The 24021-nt window shown below is 44.9% G+C and overlaps 1 protein-coding gene across 1 annotated transcript in view; it reads right to left on the reverse strand.

The window, feature by feature from the left end:
* Positions 1 to 364: 364 nt before the first annotated feature.
* The window catches only part of ptchd1 (patched domain containing 1), a 65439-nt gene continuing 41782 nt past the window's right edge, over positions 365 to 24021 (reverse strand). Inside the window, exons 8-12 of the mRNA XM_045710973.2 lie at positions 21613 to 21749; positions 13987 to 14628; positions 10770 to 10947; positions 2748 to 3084; positions 365 to 1159 (exon numbers count right to left, since the gene is read on the reverse strand). Of these exons, the coding sequence (XP_045566929.1) occupies positions 559 to 1159; positions 2748 to 3084; positions 10770 to 10947; positions 13987 to 14628; positions 21613 to 21749 (1895 nt within the window). The 3' untranslated portion in view covers positions 365 to 558. The remainder of the gene's footprint in view (positions 1160 to 2747; positions 3085 to 10769; positions 10948 to 13986; positions 14629 to 21612; positions 21750 to 24021) is intronic.

Below are 24021 nucleotides of genomic sequence, written 5' to 3' on the forward strand. Positions count from 1 at the left end.
AGTCTGCAGTAGATCCAGTCTGCAGTAGATCCAGTCTGCAGTAGATCCAGACTGCAAAAAATGGAGGGGGGGGGGCATGTCCTGATAACTGTATGGCACTGCAACAAGAGGCAAGAAGAGAGTAACCATGGAAACAAAGCACCTCTCCGTTTTTTCTCAATCTTACTCCACCCCCTCTGTCTCACTCTGTCTCTCACTCTCTTTCTCTCTCCCTCTGACTTTTTCTCCCTTCCACTTTCTTTCTCTCTCCCCATCTATCTCTCATCTGACTTTCTCACCCTCTCTCTCTCTCTCCTCTCTCTCTCTCTCTCTCTCTCTCTCTCTCTCTCTCTCTCTCTCTCTCTCTCTCTCTCTCTCTCTCTCTCTCTCTCTCTCTCTCTCTCTCTCTCTCTCTCTCTCTCTTCCTCCGTTTCTTCCTATCTCTATGTGAAAACGCAACATGTTGATTCCTTGCTCTGATTGGCCACACCCCGTGAGTTGTCAGCCAACAGAGGCCAGTAGCCATGGTAACATATCCTCGGTGACCCCATCAAAACCTGTGACATCACATCCTGTTGGTCAAACGGTGGTGATCTGGTCGACCACCCTGGTGCTGTCAACCATCTCCACACACTCCACTTCCTCTCTAAGCCCCTCCCCTTCCCCTCTGTCTCCCTGTCTACTTCCTGTCTTCTTGGCGGGTGGCAGGAAGGTGAGCAGCGTGGGCAGGAAGGCCAAGGCATGGAGCGCTGAGCAGAACGCCGTCAGCACTAGGCAACGGAACAGCGAGCGTGTAAGGTTGGAGCGGACGGCGGCCAGAGGGAGCAGCGCTGCGGTGTAGCAGATCAACGTCTGTAGAGACGGGACGCCATGTCTCTCCAACGCCAGTCTGACCCACACGGTCCGGCTGTCCCCCCGGCCAGAGGAGAAGGTGGCCAGTAGAGGACCACAGCAGTCTGCAGAGTGACCCAGTGCTGAAATCAGACATAGCACGGACACGCAGTCGAGCTCCACGCCCCACAGAGTCATGAAGCCCAGAACACCAAACTGGACAGAGAGGAGGGTGAGACTGAGCCACACTGCCACTAGGGGCTCCACCACCGCTAGAGACGACAGACCCAGCAGGAACAACACCGCCATCAGGGAGTGGCGCAGAGGAGAGCTCACTGCTGTAGCATACCTAGAGAGAGGAGGAGAGAAACAGAGAGAGATGGAGAGAAAGGAAGATAAAAAGTTGGAGGGAGAGGGGGTGAGAGGGAAAGAGGTGGAGAGAGAGGCAGAGAGGGGGGAGAGGGAAAGAGGAGGGGAGAGAGGCAGAGAGGGAGAGGGAAAGAGGAGGAGAGACAGAAAGACAGGTAGAGAGGGGGAGAGGGAAAGAAGAGAGAGAGGTAGAGGGGGAGAGGGAAAGAGGAGGAGAGACAGAAAGACAGGTCGAGAGGGGAGAGGGAAAGAAGAGAGAGAGGTAGAGAGGGGGTTAGGTGAAGAGGAGGAGAGAGAGGTAGAGGGGGAGGGGGAGAGGGAAAGAGGAGGAGAGGGGGGAGGGAAAGAGAGAGGTAGAACGACAGGTAGAGGGGGAGAGAGATAAAGGAGGAAAGAGATACAGAAAGACAGGTAGAGAGGGGGTAGAGGGAAAGAAGAGGAGAGAGAGGTAGAGAGGGGTGGGAGGAGGAGAGACAGACAGAAAGACAGGTAGAGGGGAAGGGGAGGCGAGAGACAAAGAAAGGTAGAGAGGGGGAGGGGAGGAGAGAGAGAGGTAGAGAGGGGGAGAGGGAAAGAGGAGCAGCGAGAGACAGAGAGGGGGGGAAAGAAGAGGAGAGAGAGACAAAAAGACAGGCAGAGAGGGGGAGGGAATGAGGAGGAGAGAGAGGTAGAGAGGGGGCAATAGGAGGGGAGACAGGTAGAGAGTGGGGTAGAGAGGGGGAGGGAAAGAGGAGGAGAGAGAGGTAGAGAGGGGGCAATAGGAGGGGAGACAGGTAGAGAGTGGGGTAGAGAGGGGGAGGGAAAGAGGAGGAGAGAGAGGTAGAGAGGGGGGAGAGGGAAAGAGGAGAGAGTGGTAGAGTGGGAAGAGAGGGAAAGAGCAGGAAAGAGAGGGGGAAATAGGAGGAGAGAGAGGGGGGAGAAGTAAAGAGGAGAGAGAGGTAGAGAGGGGGGAGGGAAAGAGGAGGAGAGAGGTAGAAAGGTGGGGGAGAGTTAAAGAGGAGGAGAAAGGAAGAGGGGGAATAGGGGGAGACAGGTAGAGAGAGGGGGAGAGAGGGAAAGAGAGGGAGAGAGACAGAAATACAGGTAGAGATGGGGAGAGGAGGAGAGTTAGGTAGAGGGGGAGAGGGAAAGACAGGTAGAGAGGGGGAGGGAAAGAGGAGGTGAGAGACAGAAAGATGGTAGAGGGGGGGAGGGACAGAGGAGGAGAGAGAGACAGAAAGACAGGTGCGGGGGAGAGGAGGAGAGAGAGGCAGAAAGACAGGTGGGGGGAGAGAGAAAGAGGAGGAGAGAAACAGAAAGACAGGTAGAAAGGGGGGAGTGAAAGAGGAGGAGAGAGAGAGATAGAAAGACAAGTGGGGGAGGGAGAGAGGAGGAGAGAGAGAAAGACAGGTACAGAGGGGGAGAGGGAAAGAGGAGGAGAGACAGAAAGATCAGTTGAGACTCTCTCCTCTCACACAAACACACACACACACACACACACACACACACACACACACACACACACACACACACACACCACACACACACACACACACACACACACACACACACACACACTCCCGTCCCACCTGTCCAGGTAGACGAAGGAGGGGTTGAAGATGAGAAAGCGGACGCGTGATGTCAGAGACAGACGTCTCAGCGTGTCCAATAGGACGGACATCTCCTCCCTCTTGTTCTCCGTTGTCTTGGCAACCAGGAAGACACGTGACGCTGCCATCTCTGGCTCCTCCCCTTCATCGCGCTCAGCGAAGATGATGTCATCGGCAAAATGAGCGAATTGCGGCTGGCGAAGGAAGGAGAGGCGGAGCATCCGCGTAAAGCTATCACGGGATTGGCTGGTAGTGGAGAGGTTCCGTTCTGTCAGGTAATCCAGGTAGCTTTCCAACCAGCTGATTCGCTGGAACCCTTCAACAATAATAACAATTATATTAATATACCAATAGTAATATTTATACAGCACTTTTCATACAATATAATACTAGTTCTACAGCTACACCATCGAGAGCATCCTGACTGGTTGCAACACAGCCTGGTACGGCAACTGCTCGGCATCCAACCACAAGGAGCTACAGAGGACAGTGTGTACGGCCCAGTACATCACTGGGGCCAAGCACCCTGCCATCCAGGACCTCCTATACCAGGTGGTGACATAGGATTTCTGGGTCATGCTACTTTCTGTTTATTATCTATGCATAGTCACTTTACCCCTACCTACATGTACATATTACCTCAATTACCTCGTACCCCTGCACACTGACTCGGTACCGGTACCCCTTGTATATAGCCGCGTTATTGTTATTTTATTGTGTTATTATTTTTCTTTTAGCTTATTTTTTTTTTAAACTCCGCTTTGTTGGTTAAGGGATTGTAAGTAACATTTCACGGTCAGTTCTACCTGTTGCATCAACTGACAAATAAAACTGCATTTGATTTGATTGTTGATTTATTTGATTACTTTAAATCACTTGATCAAAACAATCAATCGAAAGCAAGTTCCTGATAATGTGTTTTTAAAAGAGATTTAAATAAGACCATTAGCTTTGAGGGAATAGGGTTTAAAAGAGATTTAAAGAAGACCATTAGCTTTGAAGAAATAGGGTTAAAGCCATGGTGATACACTGGAAATTTTGGAAGACGAACATTTAAAATAATAATCTGGGGAGTTTTGATTGGCAGCGCCACCTAGTGGGTAATTTTCTATATTCCTCCAATCAGAGCTTAGATCTCGGTCCTGTGATCAGTCTAGCCGTTTTAAAATATTTCGGAAAACATGGCGGCCATTTTTTAGATGAAGCGAGAGAAAATACCTAAAACCTAAAATCATCTCTGGTTTTGGAGTGAAATGTTGGTCATTAATGTCTCATATGTTGCCTCACTGCCATATTTGATCACAATATGTTAGTATATACACAGTGTGTTCAGTTTGTCATGTTTAACTGCCAGACATATACACTGTAGTGCCCATGCTAATCGATCAGCCTGCTAAACGATCAGCCTGCTAAACAATCAGCCTGCTACACGATCAGCCTGCTACACGATCAGCCTGCTACACGATCAGCCTGCTACACGATCAGCCTGCTACACGATCAGCCTGCTAAACGATCAGCCTGCTAAACGATCAGCCTGCTACACGATCAGCCTGCTAAACGATCAGCCTGCTACACAATCAGCCTGCTAAACGATCAGCCTGCTAAACGATCAGCATGCTAATCGATCAGCCTGCTACACGATCAGCCTGCTAATCGATCAGCCTGCTAAACGATCAGCCTGCTAATCGAAGCCTATATTAAAGGGATATTTCACCCAAACTACAAAATGACATACTGATTTACTTACCCTGTAAGCAGTCTATGGAAGGTATGACAGCAGTCAATGCTTTGGTTTAGTTAGTTTCCCTGGCACTGTTTCCACATGCTAACGTTTTAGCATTTGTGGCACAAATCCCATTCAAGTCATGGGATCAATATTAGCATTTTTCCCACATCATGTACAAAACATCTATAAGTGACTTTGTTGAGCTTCACAATCAATTGCAGATACTATTGGATGATTTGGACATGATGTGCGAAAAAGGCTAAACACAAAATAGATTAAATACAGAAATCTAATTTATCTAAGTATTCACACCCCTGAATCAATACTTTCTAGAAGCACCTTTGGTGGAGATTATAGCTCTGAGTCGTCTTGGGTATGTCTGTATCAGCTCTGAGTCGTCTTGGGTATGTCTGTATCAGCTCTGAGTCGTCTTGGGTATGTCTGTATCAGCTCTGAGTCGTCTTGGGTATGTCTGTATCAGCTCTGAGCTGTCTTGGGTATGTCTGTATCAGCTCTGAGTCATCCTGGGTATGTCTGTATCAGCTCTGAGTCGTCTTGGGTATGTCTGTATCAGCTCTGAGTCGTCTTGGGTATGTCTGTATCAGCTCTGAGTCGTCCTGGGTATGTCTGTATCAGCTCTGAGTCGTCCTGGGTATGTCTGTATCAGCTCTGAGTCGTCTTGGGTATGTCTGTATCAGCTCTGAGTTGTCTTGGGTATGTCTGTATCAGCTCTGAGTCGTCTTGGGTATGTCTGTATCAGCTCTGAGTCGTCTTGGGTATGTCTGTATCAGCTCTGAGCTGTCTTGGCTATGTCTGTATCAGCTCTGAGTCGTCTTGGGTATGTCTGTATCAGCTCTGAGTCGTCTTGGGTATGTCTGTATCAGCTCTGAGTCGTCTTGGGTATGTCTGTATCAGCTCTGAGTCGTCTTGGGTATGTCTGTATCAGCTCTGAGTCGTCTTGGGTATGTCTGTATCAGCTCTGAGTCGTCTTGGGTATGTCTGTATCAGCTCTGAGTCATCTTGGGTATGTCTGTATCAGCTCTGAGTCGTCTTGGGTATGTCTGTATCAGCTTTGCACATCTGGATTTGGGAATATTCTCCCACTCTTCCTTGCAGTTCCGTTAAGGGTTAGGGTTAGGGTTAGGGTTAGTTCCGTTAAGGGTTAGGGTTAGGGTTAGGGTTAGGGTTAGTTCCGTTAAGTTAGATGTGGAGTGGTGGTGAATAGCAATCGTCAAAACTTTCCACAGATTTTCAATGCGATTGAAATCTGGGCTTTAAGGGGCAAAGTGTCAAACGCACGTTAGTTTGCAATTTTGTCATGTAAAAGCTGGCGCCCTGTCATTTTCCAACCCCAACGCCAGGTTCGGTAACTTACCTGTCTTATATTAGCTCGCTTGTGCTCTCATCGGTGGGATGGAAATATTTGATGTGTGTCCTTAAAAACATCATCCAAAGTGCTAATTTCAGGCAGCGCTGATGGGGATATTTAACCTCTTACATCTAGACGTTCCGCTAGCGGAACACCTGCTCCAATATCCAATGATGGGCGTGGCGCGAATGACAAATTCCTCAAAAATACAAAAACTTCAATTTTTCAAACATATGACTATTTCACAGCATTTTAAAGACAAGACTCTCCTTTATCTAACCACACTGTCCGATTTCAAAAAGGCTTTACAGCGAAAGCAAAACATTAGATTATGTCAGCAGAGTACCAAGCCAGAAATAATCAGACACCCATTTTTCAAGCTAGCATATAATGTCACAAAAAACAAAACCACAGCTAAATGCAACACTAACCTTTGATGATCTTCATCAGATGACATCCCTAGGACATTATGTTATACAATGCATGCATGTTTTGTTCAATCAAGTTCATATTTATATCAAAAAACTGCTTTTTACATTAGCATGTGACGTTCAGAACTAGCATACCCCCGCAAACATCCGGTGAATTTACTAAATTACTCACGATAAACGTTCACAAAAAAACATAACAATTATTTTAAGAATTATAGATACAGAACTCCTCTATGCACTCGATATGTCCGATTTTAAAATAGCTTTTCGGTGAAAGCACATTTTGCAATATTCTCAGTAGATAGCCCAGCCATCACGGCTAGCCATTTAGACACCGACCAAGTTTAGCCCTGATCAAACTCCGATTTACTATTACAAAAGTTTCATTACCTTTGTTGTCTTCGTCAGAATGCACTCCCAGGACTGCTACTTCAATAACAAATGTTGGTTTGGTCCAAAATAATCCATCGTTATATCCGAATAGCGGCGTTTTGTTCGTGCGTTCCAGACACTATCCGAAATGGTAAAGAAGGGTCGTGCGCATGGCGCAATTCGTGACAAAAAAATTCTAAATATTCCATTACCGTACTTCGAAGCATGTCAACCGCTGTTTAAAATCAATTTTTATGCCATTTTTCTCGTAGAAAAGCGATAATATTCCGACCGGGAATCTCCTTTTCGGCAAACAGAGGAAAAAATCACAAAGACGGGGGCGGCCAGGTCACGCGCCTAAGCCCACAGTCCCTCGATCGGCCACTTGAGAAAGGCGATAATTTGTTTCAGCCTGGGGCTGGGATGACGACATTCAGGTTTTTCCCGGGCTCTGAGCGCCTATGGACGACGTAGGAAGTGTCACGTTAGAGCAGAGATCCTTAGTAAAAGATAGAGATGGCAAAGAAGTTCCAGAAATGGTCAGACAGGCCACTTCCTGTAAAGGAATCTATCAGGTTTTGACCTGCCATTTGAGTTCTGTTATACTCACAGACACCATTCAAACAGTTTTAGAAACTTTAGGGTGTTTTCTATCCATATATAATAAGTATATGCATATTCTAGTTACTGGGTAGGATTAGTAACCAGATTAAATCGGGTACGTTTTTTATCCAGCCGTGAAAATACTGCCCCCTAGCCATAAGAGGTTAAGAACAACCAAAAGCTGGTTTTAGTGGTAACGCAGTTGGTTATGTCATGAATTCTGACAGTGGAAACTCGGTGACGCACACTGCCCATATGAACATGGGACAACAGCAGCCTAAAGTGCTTTTGGTGCCTGTATACTGCCTATTTAGAAACATAAAAAAACAAATGTTTTTCCTCATTTTATTTTATTTGGTTCAAAACCAAGCATTGCCTCCCCTCCTCTCAATGAAGTTGATTTGTTTGCCTGCCCAATGCGAAGTAGTCAAGACTGTCGATAAAGGTTTTGGCTCCTGAGACCACTTGGAAATAAATCTTAATCACCTAAGCTTTATTAGGCCCACATTATTTTAGCCACGCAGGTCCCGTTTTGGATGCCTGTAAATCCCCTCCATGATGTAGGCTACCTGTCCATGCCCATCATGAACCCAGAGAACCTCGGGGAATACCGGTCAACCTCGTGGTTAGTAGTTATCTGTAACCTGTAAAAATGGATTGTTTTCCGTTTCATATGTTCAAAACACAAGCCCTTCCTTAGGCCTACTATAATGAAGGCTGGTTCCACAGCAATGCATATCATTTTTACCCTTGCGATTGTATGATATCATTACATTTTACATGTATTCATTGCTGTTGTTGTTGTTTAATAAAAATGGATTGCTTGTTTTTTGTTAAATTTTATTACAATCAAACTTATTAGAATAATTCACCTTCCTGGTTTACCGGTGACATCATCCGTGGAGGGCTTGCAATGCGACATATGGAGATGTGTGAATCTGATCTGATCGATGGTTCTGATTAGGTTTATAAAACAGGCCTAATAAGGAGCAGTAAAACACTGGACATCTCTCTCTCTCTCTCTTTATATTGGATCTTTGCCAGCTACTGTGAAATGTTTGGATGTGTGTAAAACCCTTCATAGACTGTATTGTTTTAATATTATACACTGTGAGTGTGTTTAGACACAGCCTGTTTAAAACAAGATGTTGTTTAATGTTGTTTAGGCTTTTGATTAGAATTTTTCAAAAATGGGACAGGTCTATATTTTTGGTTTCTGTAAGCTTTTGAACAAACTATAAACACACTACCATTGGAATTGGAGGGAAATACCAAGGCAATACATAAAAGACTATAAACACACTACCATTGGAATTGGAGGGAAATACCAAGGCAATACATAAAAGACTATAAACACACTACCATTGGAATTGGAGGGAAATACCAAGGCAATACATAAAAGACTGTAAACGCACAACTTGAAGCAACCACATTCAGCGCGTTTGGAAAGTTTTCAGACCCTTTGACTTTTTCCACATTTTGTTACATTACAGCCTTATTCTAAAATGTATAAAATCCAATAAATTCCTCTTCAATCTACACACAATAACCCATAATGAAAAAGCGAAAACAGGTTTTTAGAAATTTCAGCAAATGTATTCAAAATTGAAAACCTTTGCTATGAGACTAGAAATTGAGCTCAGGTGCATCCTGTTTCCATGGATCATCCTTGAGATGTTTCTACAACTTGATTGGAGTCCACCTGTGGTAAATTCAATTGACTGTGCAAAAACAAAGCCATGACGTCGAAGGAATTGCCCGTAGAGCTCCGAGACAGGATTGTGTCGAGGCACAGATCTGGGGAAGGGTAGCAAAAAACGCCTGCAGCATTGATGGACCCCAAAATCACAGTGGCGACCAAGAACCCGATGGTCACTCTGACAGAGCTCTAGAGTTCCTCTGTGGAGATGGAGCACTCCACCAATCAGGCCAAATAGTTCCGTCTGGCCACTCTACCATAAAGGACTGATTGGTGAAGAGCTGTAGAGATTGTTGTCCTTCTGGCAGGTTCTCCCATCTCAGCCAATAAGCTCTGTAGTTACGTCAGTGTGGTCATTGGGTGCTTGGTAACCTCCCTTCTTGCCCAGTTTGGTCGGACGGCCAGCTCTAGGCAGAGTCTAGGTAGTTTCCCAATGATGGAGACCACTATGCTCTTGGAAACTTTCAACACTAGAAATTGTTTTATACCATTCCCCAAATATATGTCACATCACAATTCAATCTCAGAGATCTACGGACAGTTCCTTGGACTTCATGGTATAGTTTCTGCACTGTCAACTGTGGGACCTTATACAGACAGATGTGTGTCTTTCTAAATCATGTCCAAACAGTTGAATTGGCCACAGGTGGGCTCCAATCAAGTTGTAGTTGACCATCTCATGGATGGTCAAAGGAAATTGGATACCCCTGAGTTGCAGAGCAAAGGGGTTTGAATACATATGTACATTTGATATTTCTGTATTTCATTTTCAATAAATTTGCTAAATTGTCTAAAAACATGTTTCACTTTTTCATTATGGGGTATTGTGTTTAGATGGGTGAGATTTTTTATAAATTTAATCCACTTTGAATTGAGGCTGTAACACAATGTGTGATAAGTCCAGGGGTGTGAATACTTCCTGAAGGCGTACATTAATATATGGGACATTTCATTAAATTGATCTATGCTTTATATGAAATCTATTCTTCATGTCCATGTTACTTGTTGCCCATCACTGCTCCGCTGTCTCATACCCCATCTCGTTGCCAGCAACATTGCCTGGTAATATTGCCACAACAAATTGCCAGTGTATCATGGCCTTTAGGGTTAGTACTTTTAAGGTTCTCCGTCAGGGTCAGAGCTCAGTACACCTTTAGCGTGCTCAAGCAGGGTTAGTTTTAGGGTAGTGTTTTCCAAACTCGGTCCTGGGGCCCCCCTGGGTGCACGTGCTCTAGCTCTACACAGCTGATTCAAATAATGAAAGATGGATGATGAGTTGATCATTTGAATCAGCTGTGTAGTGCTGGGGGCAAAAAACCAAACGTGCACACAGGGGGGGCACCAGAACCAAGTTTTGAAAACCTGCGGTTAGGGTTAAAGGTCAGAGGTCAGTGCCTTTAGCTACTCTAGCAGGGTTAGGGTTAGAGTTAGGGTTGGAGTTCAGAGGTCAGTACCTTTAGCTACTCTAGCAGGGTTAGGGTTAGAGTTAGGGTTGGAGTTCAGAGGTCAGTACCTTTAGCTACTCTAGCAGGGTTAGGGTTAGAGTTAGGGTTGGAGTTCAGAGGTCAGTACCTTTAGCTACTCCAGCAGGGTTCGGGTTAGAGTTAGGGTTGGAGTTCAGAGGTCAGTGCCTTTAGCTACTCCAGCAGGGTTAGGGTTAGAGTTAGGGTTGGAGTTCAGAGGTCAGTGCCTTTAGCTACTCCAGCAGGGTTCGGGTTAGAGTTAGGGTTGGAGTTCAGAGGTCAGTACCTTTAGCTACTCCAGCAGGGTTCGGGTTAGAGTTAGGGTTGGAGGTCAGTACCTTTAGCGTACTCCAGCAGGTCTCGCTGTACCGAGGTGTTCCAATAGGGGGCGCTCTCATAGACATAGAAGCCAATCACAGGAGAATAGGAGGAGAAGTAGCGCTGCTGGGCGCGAGCATACAGCAATGTCCCTGTATCCATAGCAACCAGAGAACTGGGCTCCGAGCCCTGGCTCACCTGCAACACACATGATGTCATATATCAGATATATTCTATAACTGTTAGGGCTTAGAGTTAGTAGAATTATTAACATTAGTAGTCAGTGGAGTTAGTAGAGTTAGTAGTCAGTAGAGTTAGTAGTCAGTAGAGTTAGTATTCAGTAGAGTTAGTAGCCAGTAGAGTTAGTAGAGTTAGTAAGTAGTCAGGAGAGTTAGTAGTCAGTAGAGTTACTAGAATTAGTTGTCAGTGGAGTTAGTAGTCGGGGAGTCAGGAGTTAGTAGTCAGTGGAGTTAGTAGTCAATAGAGTTAGTAGTCAGTAGAGTTAGTAGCCAGTAGAGTTAGTAGAATTAGTAGTCAGTGGAGTTAGTAGTCAGTGGAGTTAGTAGTCAGTGGAGTTAGTAGTCAGTAGAGTTAGTAGTCAGTGGAGTTAGTAGTCAGTAGAGTTAGTAGTCAGTGGAGTTAGTAACCAGTAGAGTTAGTAGAGTTAGTAGTCGGGGAGTCAGGGAGTTAGTAGTCAGTGGAGTTAGTAGAATTAGTAGTCAGTAGAGTTAGTAGTCAGTGGAGTTAGTAGCCAGTGGAGTCAGTGGAGTTAGTAGTCAGTAGAGTTAGTAGTCAGTAGAGTTAGTAGTAAGTGGAGTTAGTAGAATTAGTAGTCAGTAGAGTTAGTAGTCAGTTGAGTCAGTAGAGTTGGTAGCCGAGTAGACGTTAGTAGTCAGTGGAATTAGTAGTCAGTGGAATTAGTAGTCAGTGGAATTAGTAGTCGGAGTAGAGTTAGTAGTCAGTGGAGTTAGTAGTCAGTAGAGTTAGTAGTCAGTAGAGTTAGTAGTCAGTGGAGTTAGTAGTCAGTAGAGTTAGTAGTCAGTAGAGTTAGTAGTCAGTAGTTAGTAGAATTAGTAGTCAGTAGAGTTAGTAGTCAGTGGAGTTAGTAGTCAGTAGAGTTAGTAGTCAGTGGAGTTAGTAGCCAGTAGAGTTAGTAGAGTTAGTAGTCAGTAGAATTAGTAGTCAGTAGAGTTAGTAGTAAGTGGAGTTAGTAGCCAGTGGAGTTAGTAGAGTTAGTAGTCAGTAGATTTAGTAGTCAGTAGAGTTAGTAGTCAGTAGAGTTAGTAGTAAGTGGAGTTAGTAGAGTTAATAGTCAGTAGAGTTAGTAGAATTAGTAGTCAGTAGAGTTAGTAGTCAGTGGAGTTAGTAGTCAGTAGAGTTAGTAGTCAGTAGAGTTAGTAGTCAATGGAGTTAGTAGTCAATGGAGTTAGTACTCAGTGGAGTTAGTAGTCAGTAGAGTTAGTAGTCAGTAGAGTTAGTAGTCAGTAGAGTTAGTAGTCAGTGGAATTAGTAGTCAGTAGAGTTAGTAGTCAGCAGAGTTAGTAGTCAATGGAGTTAGTAGTCAGTGGAGTTAGTAGTCAGCAGAGTTAGTAGTCAATGGAGTTAGTAGTCAGTGGAGTTAGTAGAGTTAGTAGTCAGTAGAGTTAGTAGTCAGCAGAGTTAGTAGTCAGTAGAGTTAGTAGTCAGTAGAGTTAGTAGTCAGTAGAGTTAGTAGTCATTGGAGTTAGTAGCCAGTAGAGTTAGTAGAGTTAGTAGTCGGTAGAGTTAGTAGTCAATAGAGTTAGTAGAGTTAGTAGTCAGTAGAGTTAGTAGTCAGTAGAGTTAGTAGTCAGTGGAGTTAGTAGCCAGTAGAGTTAGTAGTCAGTAGAGTTAGTAGTCAGTAGAGTTAGTAGTCAGTAGAGTCAGTAGAGTTAGTAGCCAGTAGAGTTAGTAGTCAGTGGAATTAGTAGTCAGTGGAATTAGTAGTCAGTAGAATTAGTAGTCAGTGGAGTTAGTAGTCAGTAGAGTTAGTAGTCAGTGGAGTTAGTAGTCAGTGGAGTTAGTAGTCAGTAGAGTTAGTAGTCAGTAGAGTTAGTAGTCAGTAGTTAGTAGAATTAGTAGTCAGTAGAGTTAGTAGTCAGTGGAGTTAGTAGTCAGTAGAGTTAGTAGTCAGTGGAGTTAGTAGCCAGTAGAGTTAGTAGAGTTAGTAGTCAGTAGAATTAGTAGTCAGTAGAGTTAGTAGTAAGTGGAGTTAGTAGCCAGTGGAGTTAGTAGCCAGTGGAGTTAGTAGAGTTAGTAGTCAGTAGATTTAGTAGTCAGTAGAGTTAGTAGTCAGTAGAGTTAGTAGTAAGTGGAGTTAGTAGAGTTAATAGTCAGTAGAGTTAGTAGAATTAGTAGTCAGTAGAGTTAGTAGTCAGTGGAGTTAGTAGTCAGTAGAGTTAGTAGTCAATGGAGTTAGTAGTCAATGGAGTTAGTACTCAGTGGAGTTAGTAGTCAGTAGAGTTAGTAGTCAGTAGAGTTAGTAGTCAGTAGAGTTAGTAGTCAGTGGAATTAGTAGTCAGTAGAGTTAGTAGCCAGTAGAGTTAGTAGTCAGTAGAGTTAGTAGAGTTAGTAGTCAATAGAGTTAGTAGTCAGTAGAGTTAGTAGAGTTAGTAGAGTTAGTAGTCAGTAGAGTTAGTATTCAGTAGAGTTAGTAGTCAGTAGAGTTAGTAGAGTTAGTAGTCAGTGGAGTTAGTAGTCAGTAGAGTTAGTAGTCAGTAGAGTTAGTAGCCAGTAGAGTTAGTAGTCAGTAGAGTTAGTAGAATTAGTAGTCAATAGAGTTAGTAGTCAGTAGAGTTAGTAGTCAGTAGAGTTAGTAGCCAGTGGAGTTAGTAGCCAGTGGAGTTAGTAGTCAGTAGAGTTAGTAGTCAATAGAGTTAGTAGTCAGTAGAGTTAGTAGTCAATAGAGTTAGTAGTCAGTAGAGTTAGTAGCCAGTAGAGTTAGTAGAATTAGTAGTCAGTGGAGTTAGTAGCCAGTAGAGTTAGTAGAATTAGTAGTCAGTGGAGTTAGTAGCCAGTAGAGTTAGTAGAATTAGTAGTCAGTGGAGTTAGTAGCCAGTAGAGTTAGTAGAATTAGTAGTCAGTGGAGTTAGTAGTCAGTAGAGTTAGTAGTCATTGGAGTTAGTAGCCAGTAGAGTTAGTAGAGTTAGTAGTCAGTGGATTAGTAGTTTGTGTGTGTGTGTGTGTGTGTGTGTGTGTGTGTGTGTGTGTGTGTGTTACCTGTAGGAAGCCCATCAGGCCAAAGGAGATGTATACGAGGTAGAGCAGAACCATGAAGGGCTTCACATAGGTGTTGGTGATCCAGTCTCCATAGCAACGCTGCACGCAGCCTAGCAACAAGTGTGAGTCCTGGGGTCGCAGTTCAGAGATGGTGGTTGGGGTGTGCGTATTTGGAACGTGTGTGTGAGCATGTGTGTGTGTAGTGTTGGGAGTGTGTGTGTGAGCGTGCGTAGTGTTAGGTGTATGATCATGTGTGTGTGTAGTGTTGGGAGTGTGTGTGTGAGCGTGTGTGTGTGCAGGATTCGCTGTATGTGTGTAGGCATGCGCAGCATTAGGCGTGTGTGTGTGTGTAGAGTTGGGTGTGTGTGAGTGAGTTTGTGAGTGTGTCTCGTCCTGGTAGTGTGTGTACATGAGACAGCGGTACCAGCGTGGCTTGGTGTCCAGCGCTCCCTTCTTGGGGACTCGGCGACAGAAACACCCGTGTCTGTACCCTGTCTCCAGGTAACCCGTGGCAACCAGACAGGTGGCGTAGAAGGACAAGGTGTAAAGGTAACCAACGGTTACGCCCAACGCAGCGCAGCGACAGAACAGCCGGACAGCCTCCAGGTTGGTCAGAGGAGACGCAGCCAGACCCAGAGACACCTGGGAACACACACACACACACACACACCACACACCACACACCACACACACACAACACACACACACACACACACACACACACACACACACACACACACACACACACACACACACACCACCACACACACCACACACACACACACACACACACCGTTTCCATTGGCACTTTAAGTCAGGGCAAAATTCCAGTTGGGTCGGAGGAAACCCGGGCCAGCGCAGACAAGTTTCACAACTGGGGCTAGCCTGATTAGATTTGGGCTGGTGACGCTGTTACTACTGTATGCAACCACCAGCTAGCTGATCACTGCTGAATGCTGACATGTCTGGGTTTGTTCCTTTTAGCCTGCCTGAGTTTGTTGAGGTTAGCTAGCACATGGACAAGCAGCACTGCAGTAACCAGATATGACAGGAAGTACCACCATAGCTGGATCCTTAATTTATTTTTGCACTACACAAACTTTCATGAGAACAGAGGCAGTCATGTTGTTTGGTTATCAGCCCTCAAATGCTAGCGAGCTAACATTAGCTAGCAGGTATTTTAGCTAGTCGGGTCATATTCATACATTATTGAAAGCTAGCTCCCTTAACTACATGACCAAAAGTATGTCTCCCTTCTTCTGTGAAAGCCTCCCCGTTTCTGTCATCGCTGTTCACTTCCTGTTGAAAGTGTGTGAGGGAAAATGTCTTTGTGTATCAGATTGTACACAGATCATATGTTTAGCATAAATGCTGCTTTTCTAACAACCAACTTGGCTGGGTTCATGCAAGTGACTGATTGATTGCACATGGGAGGAATCCTCACAATCACTGTATAAGCAATTTGGCAGTATACCAAGAACATTGGTCTGGGAACCAAACAGGGAATCTCAGTTTCAAGGTCTCAGCTTGGAGAGATGAAGCCTTGTGAGGTATTGGTCAGTCATGCAGGAACCAATGTTAATGATGAATAATTAATAATGTAAATCAAGCAAATATAGCTTGTCTGTGTAAACAGAATATAATATAACTCAAGGGACCGCCCTGGAGGAACTTCTGACCTGTACTGAGTGTGCAGAGTTTGTTATAACCTCTCCAGGTAACTGATAATAGAGAGTGATTTGTTTAATATTGACTTCAGGTGTCCCTGGTGTTGAATTTCCACCACACACCGAACAAGGGAGAGCTCGGTTTGTTGTTTTGGAAAGTTTTTAAAGTCTATTGAAAAAGTTTGGTTACTAGTTAGCTACCTCTTCAGTTTGGATCCCGCGACACGATTGGCATCAGTTGCTGGGACCTCTATCATCTATCCAGTGATCCTGCCTACCAATGCCGGGTCTGAGGAACCGTTTGGCGTAGCAGCTAGCCTAGCAGGGTTTTCTTGAGGGCTTGAACGCAGCCCGCGACACAGTTAGCCATTGTGGCTGGGACAGTGGATTGTCACGGGCCTGTGGCTGTATAGATCCCTGCAGTTTGTTGTCGTTGTTGTTTTCAATCTTCCCTGCGACCTGAACTTTCTGGCACTATGAGGAGTAACAGCGTAACCTACATTGCTACCATGACAAAGACCAAAGCCGGCGGGAGTACCGTTAAGGACAGTGGTGTCAATCACAGGTGAGGGATCTTTTAAATAAACAAAAATAGTTCTACAAGCAATTGTTACAACCAAAAAATAGCTTCAAGTATTTTGTCAAAATACTGGTGGAGTCAACTAAAAAAAGAATGGCCGAGCTGACTAGGTAGCTGTTCTGGAAAAAGCCAAAAACGTGAGAGGAAGGTATATCTTCCTCAACGAGGACCATCCTGAAGCTGGGCGCCAGAAGAGGAAAGAACTGATCCCAGACATGAAAGCTACCAGAGCGCGTGGGGACTTTGCTTACATCTGCGATGACAAGCTCATTGTCCCTGCTCCCCCTCAAAAGCCTGGAAGAGATGAGAGAGCCAAAACTATGGGTTCGTAGCTTCAACCCCGCAGCACACACACACACCAACGGATGAATAGATGTAAAATGTATATTTTTTTCTCGTGCTTTGTTTGCTCATTTCCATATTATGTACAGTTGAAGTCGGAAGTTTACATACACCTTAGCCAAATACATTTAAACTCAGTTTTTCACAGTTCCTGACATTTAATCCTTGTAAAAATTCCCTGTTTTAGGTCAGTTAGGATCACCACTTTATTTTCAGAATGTGAAATGTCAATAATAGTAGAGAGAATGATTTATTTCAGCTTTTATTTCTTTCATCACATTCCCAGTGGGTCAGAAGTTTACATACACTAAATTAGTATTTGGTAGCATTGCCTTTCAATTGTTTAACTTGGGTCAAACGTTTCGGGTAGCCTTCCACAAGCTTCCCACAATATGTTGGGTGAATTTTGGCCCATTCCTAATGACAGAGCTGGTGTAACTGAGTCAGGTGTGTAGGCCTCCTTGCTCGCACACACTTTTTCAGTTCTGCCCACACATTTTCTATAGGATTGAGGTCAGGGCTTTGTGATGGCCACTCCAATACCTTGACTTTGTTGTCCTTAAGACATTTTGCCACAACTTTGGAAGTATGCTTGGGGTCATTGTCCATTTGGAAGACCCATTTGCGACCAAGCTTTAACTTCCTGACTGATGTCTTGAGATGTTGCCTCAATATATCCACATAATTTTCTTTCCTCATGATGCCATCTATTTTGTGAAGTGCACCAGTCCCTCCTGCAGCAAAGCACCCCCACAACATGATGCTGCCACCCCCTGCTTCACGGTTGGGATGGTGTTCTTCGGCTTGCAAGCTTCCCCCTTTTTTTTGTTTGATCAGACCAGAGAACATTTCTCCAAAAAGTAAGATCTTTGTCCCCATGTGCAGTTGCAAACCGTAGTCTGGCTTTTTTATGGCGGTTTTGGAGCAGTTGCATCTTCCATGCTGAGCGGCCTTTCAGGTTATGTCGATATAGGACTCGTTTTACTGTGGATATAGATGCTTTTGTACCTGTTTCCTCCAGCATCACAAGGTCCGTTGCTGTTGTTCTGGGATTGATTTGCACTTTTCGCACCAAAGTACGTTCATCTGTTGGAGACAGAATGCGTCTCCTTCCTGAGCGGTATGACGGCTGCGTGGTCCCATGGTGTTTATACTTGCTTACTATTGTTTGTAGAGATTAACGTGGTACCTGCAGGCATTTGGAAATTGCTCCCAAGGATGAACCAGACTTGTGGAGATCTAAAATTATTTTTCTGTGGTCTTGGCTGATTTCTTTTGATTTTCCCATGATGTCAAGCAAGAGGCACTGAGGTTAAAGGTAGACCTTGAAATATATCCACAGGTACACCTCCAATTGACTCAAATGATGTCAATTAGCCACTCAGAAGCTTCTAAAGCCATGACATAATTTTCTGGAATTTTCCAAGCTGTTTAAAGGCACAGTCAACTTTGTTTATGTAAACTTCTGACCCACTGGAATTGTGATACATTGAATTATAAGTGAAATAATCTGTCTGTAAACAATTGTAGAAAAATTACTTGTGTCATGCACAAAGTAGATGTCCTTAACGACTTGCCAAAACTATAGTTTGTCAACAATACATTTATGGAGTGGTTGAGAAACGAGTTTTATTGACTCCAACCTAAGTGTATGTAAACTTCCGACTTCAACTGTGTATCTCTGATAAGCTACCCAGGAAAGGGCTGAAAATGTCAAGTGTTATTGAAGTGTTTTGGTTGCAGGTTCACTTGGCACATCTAAAGCCTTTTCTTTTGGGGTGTTGCTATAGGCAATCAAGTTCTAACAGTCAGTATCTAAATAACATGTGTGAAATGCTTAATAGTGTATGTGATGTAAACAGAGAGGTCTACTTTCTTGGGGACCTGAATATTGACTGGTTATCATCAAGCTGTCCACTCAAGAGGAAGCTTCTCACTGTATCACAGAACGAGCAGTATGGCTGGTTGCATTGTCATGCTGGAGGGTCATGTCAGGATGAGCCTGCAGGAAGGGTACCACATGAGGAAGGAGGATGTCTTCCCTGTAACGCACAGCGTTGCGATTGCCTGCAATGACAACAAGCTCATTCCGATGATGCTGTGACACACCGCCCCAGACCATGACGGACCCTCCACCTCCAAATCGATCCCGCTCCAGAGCACTGGCCTCGGTGTAACGCTCATTCCTTTGACGATAAACGCAAATCCGACCATCACCCCTGGTGAGACAAAACCGTGACTCGTCAGTGAAGAGCACTTTTTGCCAGTCCTGTCTGGTCCAGTGACGGTGGGTTTGTGCCCATAGGCGACGTTGTTGCCGGTGATGTCTGGTGACATCACCGGCAACAGGCCTTACAACAGGCCTACAAGCCCTCAGTCCAGCCTCTCTCAGCCTATTGTGGACAGTCTGAGCACTGATGGAGGGATTGTGCATTCCTGGTGTAACTTGGGCAGTTGTTGTTGCCATCCTGTACCTGTCCTGCAGGTGTGATGTTCGGATGTACCGATCCTGTGCAGGTGTTGTTACACATGGTCTGCCACTGTGAGGACGATCAGCTGTCCGTCCTGTCTCCCTGTAGCGCTGTCTTAGGCGTCTCACAGTACGGACATTGCAATATATTGCCCTGGTCACATCTGCAGTCCTCATGCCTCCTTGCAGCATGCCTAAGGCACATTCACGCAGATGAGCAAGGACCCTAGGCATCTTTGTTTTGGTGTTTTTCAGTCAGTAGAAAGGTCTCTTTAGTGTCCTATGTTTTCATAACTGTGACTATAATTGCCCACCGTCTGTAAACTGTTAGTGTCTTAACGACCGTTCCACAGGTGCATGTTTATTAATTGTTTATGGTTCATTGAACAAGCATGGGAAACAGTGTTTAAACCCTTCACAATGAACATCTGTGAAGTTATTTGTATTTTTAGGAATTATCTTGGAAAGACAGGGTCCTGAAAAAGGGATGTTTCTTTTTTTGCTGAGTTTATAACAGATTCCACTCTTCTGGGAATGTAACGGTTGTCGTCGGGAATTGAGGACCAAAACGCAGCAGGAATGTGGATGCTCATCTTGTTATTTATTTTAAATAAAGAAAACACCAAAATAACAAAACGAAGAACGCACGAACAACAAAACAGTCTTGTCAGGCTCACACAGGCAAAACAAGAAACAATCTCCCACAAACACTTAACCAAACACATACCCATATATAGGACTCTCAATCAGAGGCAACTAGAAAACACCTGCCTCCAATTGAGAGTCCAACACCAATAAACTAGACATAGAAATACAAAAGACTAGAGACCACATAGAAATACAAACCTAGAACATAACCCCAAAAACCCGGAAATAATAGATCAAACACCCTACTACATAAAACACCACCCCGAACCACATAAACAAAATACCCTCTGCCACGTCCTGACCAAACTACAATAACAAATAACCCTTATACTGGTCAGGACGTGACAGGGAAAGCGTTCCACTAGATGTTGGAACACTGCCGCAGGGACTTGCTTCCATTCAGCGAAAGAGCATTAGTCAGGTCGGGTACTGATGTTGGGCGATTAAGCCTGGCCTCACAGTCAGCGTTCCAATTCATCCCAAAGGTGTTTGATGGGGTTGAGGTCAGGGCTCTGTGCAGGCCAGTGAAGTTCTTCCACACCGATCTCGACAAACCGTTTCTGTATGCTGTATGGACCTTGCTTTGTGCACTGGGGCATTGTCATGAAACAGGAAAGGGCCTTCCCCAAACTGTTGCCACTAAGTTGGAAGCACATAATCGTCTAGAATGCTGTAGCGTTTAGATTTCCCTTCACTGGAACTAAGGGGTCTAGCCCGAACCATGAAAAACTGCCACAGACCATTATTCCTCCTCCACAAAACTTTACAGTTGGCAATATGCATTGGGGCAGGTACAGTTCTCCTGGCATTCGCCAAACCCAGATTTGTCCATCGCACTGCCAGATGGTGAAGCATGATTCATCACTCCAAAGAAGCGTTTCCACTGCTCAAGAGTTCAATGGCGGCTATCTTTACATCAGAGGCAGTTTGGAACTTGGTAGTGAGTGCTGCAACCGAGGACAGACGATTTCTATGAGCTATACGCTTCAGCACACGATGGTCCAGTTCTAGCTATCTAGCCAGCAAGCTAAACATTTGGCTAGTTGGCAGTGGCAGGAGGATGGGGGTAACATTAGTTACAGCGAGCAACATTAGTGGAGCTAATTAGTTAGTTAAGCTGCACAGTAATGTCTACCTATTAACATGACATCATTTCTAAACGCAATTCGAGCCAGACCATCAAGGCCAGCTAGACCCCCAAGGCCAGCTAGACCATCAAGGCCAGCTAGACCATCAAGGCCAGCTAAACCTACAAGGCCATCTAAACCCACAAGGCCATCTATACCCACAAGGCCATCTAAACCCACAAGGCCATCTAGAACCCCAAGGCCAGCCAAACCACCAAGACCATCTAGACCCCAAGGCCATCTAAACCTACAAGGCCATCTAAAACCCCAAGGCCATCTGGAACCCCAAGGCCAGCCAAACCATCAAGACCATCTAGACCCCAAGGCCATCTGAACCCCAAGGCCATCTAGAATCCCAAGGCCAGCCAGACCATCAAGGCCATCTAGACCCCAAGGCCAGCCAAACCACCAAGGCCATCTAGAATCCCAAGGCCAGCCAGACCATCAAGGCCAGCTAGAACCCCAAGGCCATCTAAACCTACAAGGCCATCTAAACCCACAAGGCCATCTAAACCCACAAGGCCATCTAAACCCACAAGGCCATCTAGAACCCCAAGGCCAGCCAAACCACCAAGACCATCTAGACCCCAAGGCCATCTGAACCCCAAGGCCATCTAGAATCCCAAGGCCAGCCAGACCATCAAGGCCATCTAGAACCCCAAGGCCAGCCCACCAAGGCCAGCCCAACCCAGATTGAATTCAAGGCTTTAGAGTGTCACAGCATGGCTAGACAAACACAAAGACAAACATACACACACACACACACACACACACACACACACACAGACTGACCTGATGTAGCAGTGTAGCTCCTGAGTAACGCAGCATGACATCAGAGAATACGCTAGCTACACGCTCCTTAACATGTTGGTCCTCACGTGTCCTTCTCCATGACGATAGCATCTCAAATGTGCCAAACAGTCCGTGACCTGGAGACAGACACACACATAGAAATAAATGTGTTTTGTGTATTCCTGGATGCCAAAGAAAGCCAGACTTCCCCAAAAATGTTAGCAAATAAAAATAAAATGTATTTAACATTTCCTTTTTAACATGTATCTTTCGTCTCTCTGCAATTCTAAATTTTCCTTCAATTCGCAAGAGGCTGATTGTATGTCACTGTATAAAGCATCTGAGCGAGCAAAACAGCACTCCTCCCTTTCAGAAAGTGTAGCCCAAATATCTGATGCTGTCTGGTCAAAAAGAGTATGACATTGTTGCCACCTGTAGCATTGAATTCAATAGCAAGACAAGCCAGCGAGCATTTGGCCTACATAATTAAAAAAACTAAAAGAATAGCGAATCAGCGTTGAGCTAAACTGGGTAAGTTTAACTGTGAATTGTCCTTGTGCAGCAAAAAATGTTTTTAAAGGAAGCCAGTTTGGATTTGGCTTCACACCAATCAGATCACATCAAAAGCAAAACGTCATTGACAGAAAAAACGTGAATTGTTGCATCTCGTTGTATCGTTGTCCTACAGTGTCTAGCTAGCTAAAATCGTACCTTTCCTAAATTGGTAATGAATGGAGCTATGGATTTGGACTCGTGGTTTTCCTTAATTCTCCGTACTGGCCAATGATTATAACGGGGACTCTGATCCAACCATTCATAAAAATTGTGTACCTGCTATGAGAGGATGAAAGTTCAATATGTAGCTAGATGTAGTAGACTAATGTTAGCTAGCTGGCTCGACGTTTCCCATGAAAGGAAGTTAGCCTAGCGAGCAAGCATTTTAGCCAGGTATTTGTATTTGTATTTATTAGGGATCCCCATTAGCTGCTGCCAATACCACCATGCAACAATATCACAATGTGTGATTAAGCAAAGAAGAAAATTCTCACCCAGAAGCGGCGCTCCTAGTGGCCGGGGACTTTAATGCAGGCAAATTTTAATCAGTTTTACCAAATCTTTACCAGCATGTCACATGTGCAACCAGGGGAGAGAAAAATCCTAGACCACCTATACTCCACACACAGAGATGCATACAAAGCTCTCCCCCGCCCTCCATTTGGCAAATCTGACCATAATTCTATCCTCCTGATTCCTGCTTACAAGCAAAAACTAAAGCAGGAAGTACCAGTGGCTCTCTCAATATGGAAGTGGTCAGATGAAGCGGATGCTACACTACAGGACTATTTTGCAGCACAGACAGGAATATGTTCCGGGATTCATCCAATGGCATTGAGGAGTACACCACCTCAGTCATCGGCTTCATCAATAAGTGCATCGATGACGTCGTCCCCACAGTGGATGTTTATAAGAAATCCCGCTATGCCTTCAGACAAACCATCAAACAAGCAAAGCGTCAAAACAGGATTAAGATTGAATCCTACTACACTGGCTCTGATGCTCGTCGGATGTGGCAGGGTTTGAAAACTATTAAGGACTACAAAGACAAGCCCAGATGCGAGCTGCCCAGTGACGTGATCCTACCAGATGAGCTAAATGCCCTTTATGCTCACTTCGAGGCAAGCAACACTGAAGCATGCACGAGAGCACCAGCTGATCTGGATGACTGTCTGATAATGCTCTTGGTAGCCGATGTGAACAAAACCTTTAAACAGGTCAACATTCACAAAGCCGCTGGGTCAGACGGATTACCAGGACGTGTACTCAAAGCATGCGCTGACCAACTGGCAAGTGTCTTCACTGACATTTTCAACCTCTCCCTGACTGAGTCTGTACTACCTACATGTTTCAAGCAGACCACCATAGTCCCTATGCCCAAGGAAGCGAAGGTAACCTGCTTAAATAATAACCGCCCCATAGCACTCACGTCGGGAGCCATGAAGTGCTTTGAAAGGCTGGTCACGGCTCCCATCAACAGCATCCTCCCGGACACCTTAGACCCACTCCAATCCGCATACCGCCCCACCAGATCCACAGATGATGCAATCTCAATCGCACTCCACACTGCCCTTTCTCACCTGGACAAAAGGAACACCTATGTGAGAATGCTGTTCATTGACTACAGCTCAGCGTTCAACACCATAGTGCCCATGAAGCTCATCACTAAGAAAAGGACTCCGGGACTAAACACCTCCCTCTGCAACTGGATCCTGGACTTCCTGACGGGCCGACCCCAGGTGGTAAGAATAGGCAACAACACGTCTGCCATGCTGATCCTTAACACTGGGGCCCCTCAGGGGTGTGTACTTAGTCCCCTCCTGTACTCCCTGTTCACCCACGACTGCGTGGCCA

The sequence above is a fragment of the Salmo salar genome, chromosome 29 (genome assembly GCF_965601325.2).
Source record: "Salmo salar chromosome 29, fSalSal1, whole genome shotgun sequence".
NCBI lineage: Eukaryota > Metazoa > Chordata > Actinopteri > Salmoniformes > Salmonidae > Salmo > Salmo salar.